This window comes from Rhincodon typus, chromosome 19, assembly GCF_021869965.1.
Source record: "Rhincodon typus isolate 14 chromosome 19, sRhiTyp1.1, whole genome shotgun sequence".
In the NCBI taxonomy this organism is placed as follows: domain Eukaryota; kingdom Metazoa; phylum Chordata; class Chondrichthyes; order Orectolobiformes; family Rhincodontidae; genus Rhincodon; species Rhincodon typus.
Genome location: NC_063350.1, coordinates 23,741,363 through 23,745,891, shown reverse-complemented (window position 1 = coordinate 23,745,891; position 4,529 = coordinate 23,741,363). Strand labels below are relative to the sequence as shown.

The following is a 4,529-nucleotide window of genomic DNA, read 5'->3' as shown; positions in this document are numbered from 1 at the left end:
GCATCACAAGGGCACATCTGAATATTCTTAATGTTATGAGGCTTTCTGCCTCTACTACTGTACAGACAGTGAGCTCCAGATTCCCACCACCGTCTGGGTGAAAACATTTTCCCTCTTATCTCCAATGAAAATCACAGGAGGATCACTCCTATAAAGAGTAATCAGAGATTAGGCACTCTAAAATAGTGAACACAACCTTAAAAATAACTAGACTCTTCTCAGAGTTCAAGTTGTAACCTGCAACTTAAACTCAAGCTCTTCCTAACAAGTTTGAAAAGCCTTATAAGCCAGAGCTTGGGTTGAAGTACAGGTCAGCCATGATATAATTAAATAATAGAATAGACTTCTGTAGATAGAATATGCTGAATGGCCTCCTCCTATTCTACATCAATGTGCATCTTTCTTTATTGCCAGTAGTGGAAACAAACAAAATAGCTTTCTGTGTACAGGCTAAAACTATTTGGCCAATGTACTTACAGATGAAATAAGACACAGAAGCAAGGTACGGAAGTAGCACAAAATCAATCTTATCTAATTTATGAATTATTTGAAGACCAGAGACAGTTTAAAATCAGTAAAATTTTGTTCAGTAAGTTCATAAAAATAAAATTGTTTTGTGGAAAATTATAGTAAATTTTATGGACATATCACTAGCAAAACTTATAGGAGATTTGAAATAGGTAGATAGTTTGCGGATTATAAAATCTCTTTCCTGGGAGACATTTACTGCTATTTTCTGTAATCAACGATCCAGTCAACCATTCATGCTGCCATTTTACCGTTAAAAAGTGGTCACATACTATGAAGTATATTATTGAACTCTGACAATTCAATGACAGCTAGGATACAATTTTTTTTTTAGTACACAAAGGTTTTCAAAACTTGTTTGATAATGGATTGGTAGGAGTGAGTTACAAGTCAGTTACACAATTGAAATATTCAGGAAAATGCTATAAACCACCAAAGCAAACCTTGGGCAGCTTATAAATGTCACATCAACCTTGAAGTTGTGTATCACATAACTCACCCTATTCTACATGTTGTTTCTTTTAAAATAATTTATATTTTAAAGTTTTAAGGGTTATTGACTCTAATTATACAGAGTTATTTGAAGCAGAAATAAGAAATGTTGATAAACACAACGGGTCAAACAGTATTAATAAAAAGAACTGACAGGTTAACATTTGGTTTTATGTGCTCTGTCAGATCATTGCAGTTATTTGTACTTCTTGGTCTCCTCAGGGTTCGTGTTACGACATCACTGAATGCTAAATAGTTTGTTCGAATTTATGTAGAGTATCAAATTCAGTGGGATTCAAACTCAGCTCCCCATAACATGCGTAAACAAGTTAAATAAACATAATTGGTGAAAAACATTATCATAAAGTCATAGAGATACACAGCACAGAAGCATATCCATGCCGATTAGATACCCTATATAAATCTAGTCCCATTTGCCAGCATTTGGCCCATATCCCTCTAAACCCTTCCTATTCATATACCCATCCAGATGCCTTTTAAATGTTGTAATCGTACCAGCCGCCACCACTTCTTCTGGCAGCTCATTCCATATACGCACCACCCTCTGCATGATAAAGTTGCCTCTTAGGTCCCTTTTATATCCTTCTCCTCTCACTTTAAACTTATGTCCTCTAGCTTTGGACTCCCACACCCCAAGGAAAAGACCTTGTCTATTTACACTCTCCATGCCCCTCACGATTTTGTAAACCTCTATAAGGTCACCCCTCAGCCGCCAATGCTCTAGCCTATTCAGCCTCTCCCTATAACTTAAGCCCTCTAACCCTGGCAACATCCTTGTAAATCTTTTCTGAACACCTTCTAGTTTCATTACATCCTTCCTATAGGAGGGAGACCAGAATTACAGGCAACACTCCAAAAGTGGTCAAACCAATGTCCTGTACAGCTGCAACATGACCTACCAACTCTTGTACTCAATGCACTGATGAATAAAGGCAAACATATCCAACACTTTCTTTACTATCCTGTCTACCTGTGACTCAACTTTCAGGGAACTATGAACCTGCATTCTAAGGTCTCTTTGTTCAGCAGCACTCCCTAGGACCTTACCATTAAGTGTATAAATCCTTCCCTGATTTGCCATTCCAAAATGCAGTACCTCACATTTATCTAAATTAAACACCATTTGTCACTCCTGGGCCCACTGGCCATCTGATCACGATCCCTTTGTACTCTGAGGTAACCTTCTTCGCTGTCCACTACACCTCCAATTCTAGTGTCATCTGCAAACTTACTAACCATACCTCCTATGTTCACATCCAAACCATTTATATAAATGACAGAAAGCAGTGGACCTAGCATGATCCTTGCGGCACACTGCTGGCTACAGGCCTCCAGTTTGAAAAGCAACCCTCCACCACCCACCCTCTACCCTCTACCTTTGAGCCAGTTCTGTATCCAAATGATTAGTCCTCCATATATTCCCTGCGATCTAACCTTGCTAACTAGTTTACCAAGAGGGATCTTGTCAAACGCCTTACTGATGTCCATATAGGTCACATCCACCGTTCTGCCCTCGTCAATCCTCTTCGTTACTGCTTCAAAAAACTCAGTCAAGTTAGTGGGACACGATTTTCCATGCACAAAGCCATGTTGACTATCCGTAATCAGTCCTTGCCTTTCCAAATACATGTAAATCCTGACCCTCAGGATTCCCCCCACTAACTTGCCCACCACTGATGTCAGGATGAAGTTTGTTTTCTCTGAATGAGATACCCTACCATTTGCTGGATTACTTGATCAAAAGTTGTTGACATATACTTCCAGCCATGAAAGAAGAAGGACAAGTACTAAACAATCCATTTATGTGATGGGGTGGGGATAGTCTTCATTTGTGGACCATTGCTGATTGCTTTGAACCACAATCCTTCAGAGACAGGTTCTGCCTCAAGTGACCCACAAGAAGCTGCTGTTTGACATTGTGATTTTTTTTTAGCATTGACACATGTTGCCAAGCTGATGTAACCACTGGTTATCATAATAGGGCATGTCAGCCCACATGAGATGTTGTTATTTCTGTCTTTCACCAACTAGTGACTCCTAATTAGACCATAAGACCGGAATACATAGGAGCAGAAATTAGGTCATTCGGCCCATCGAGTCTGCTCTGCCATTCAATCATGGCTGGTAAGTTCCTCAACCCCATTCTCCTGCTTTCTCCCCATAACCCTTGATCTCCTTGATAATCAAGAACATATCTGTCTCAGTCTTAAATGTACTCAATGACCTGGCCTCCACAGTCTTCTGTGACAGTGAATTCCATAGAGTCACCACTCTCTGGTTGAAGAAGTTTCTCCTTATCTCTGTTCTAATAGGTTTTCCCTTTACTTTAAGGCTGTGCCCTCGGGTCCTAGCCTCTCCTGCAAATGAAAACATCTTCCCGACATCCACTCTGTCCAGGCCATTCAGTATTCTGTAAATTTCAACTAGATCCCCCCTCATCCTTCCAAACTCCAATGGGTATAGTCCCAGAGACCTCAAACGTTCCTCATATGTTCAGCTTTTCATTTCTGGGACCATTCTCGTGAACCTCCTCTGAACCCGCTCCAGGGCCAGTACATCCTTCCTGAAATATGGGGCCCAAAACTGCACACAATACTCCAAATATGGCCTGGCCAGAGCCTTATAAAGCGTCAGTAGTACATCCCTACTTTTATATACAAGTCCTGTCAAAATAAATGCCAGCATACCAGAGGTGAACTCTCATGGCAGGTAGTAGGGATGGCACTTTACTGTAAGATAGTCTAGGTCCGCAGAACTGTAGCTCGCTATGTCAGAGCACCAGAAGGTGTCTCACCGCCCCTCGCCCTGCCCGAGCACACCCACACCGAGTGGTCCATTTGGGAACTGAGAAACCCTCGGGTTATAAGGCACAGTCAGGTATAGCAGGAATGAGCCATGTCTCTGTGAAGCAGAGCACACAGCAGTCTCTCAATTCCCTTTGGTAGTTAAGTCTAGCTTTATGTTCATCCATTTTGTGCTCAATGGCTTGGACATTTGTCATGACTATGTTGGGGAGGGGGATCTTGAAACCCTGAAATTTCAGTTCACCTGAAGTCCAGCACGTCTCCCACATTTCCTGGGTAGGTGGCTGCTCCTGATCAATCCCAGGCCTCACTGAGGGAAGTCTGCTTCTCCGAAAGACAAGTGTGTGCTCCTGATGGGGTCTTGAGCACCACTCGCAGCCTTGAGCATTCCAGGGGGTCTTGTAGCCGGTTCAGACAGGCCTGCAAGAGGTCGGAAGGCCTCTGGGCTTCTGGTTCTAGTATCAGCAAGGTAAGTGGGTGCATCCGTTGGGGTCCTGGGCATCAGTCTCATTCATGAATGCTCCAGGGGATCTTGCATTTGGTTTGCTCAGGCCTCCTCGGGTCACTGTGGCACCTGGTCTTGCTTTCGCTCTGGTCTTGCCTCGGTTCCAGGTTTCAACAGGAAGGTTGGGATTGCAGTCCCAATGGCGGTAATCGAGCCTCATTTGTCATAGAATCTTTAAA

At 42.4% G+C, this 4,529-nt stretch overlaps 1 protein-coding gene across 1 annotated transcript in view; it reads right to left on the bottom strand.

Annotated features, from left to right (window-relative positions):
• LOC109913749 (nucleolar protein 4-like) overlaps positions 1-4,328 on the bottom strand; it is a 123,259-nt gene extending 118,931 nt beyond the window's left edge. The window contains exons 1-2 of the mRNA XM_048608561.1: positions 4,157-4,328; positions 2,476-2,573 (exon numbers count right to left, since the gene is read on the bottom strand). Coding sequence (XP_048464518.1) covers positions 2,476-2,573; positions 4,157-4,328 — 270 coding nt within the window. The remainder of the gene's footprint in view (positions 1-2,475; positions 2,574-4,156) is intronic.
• Between the last annotated feature and the right edge of the window lie 201 nt (positions 4,329-4,529).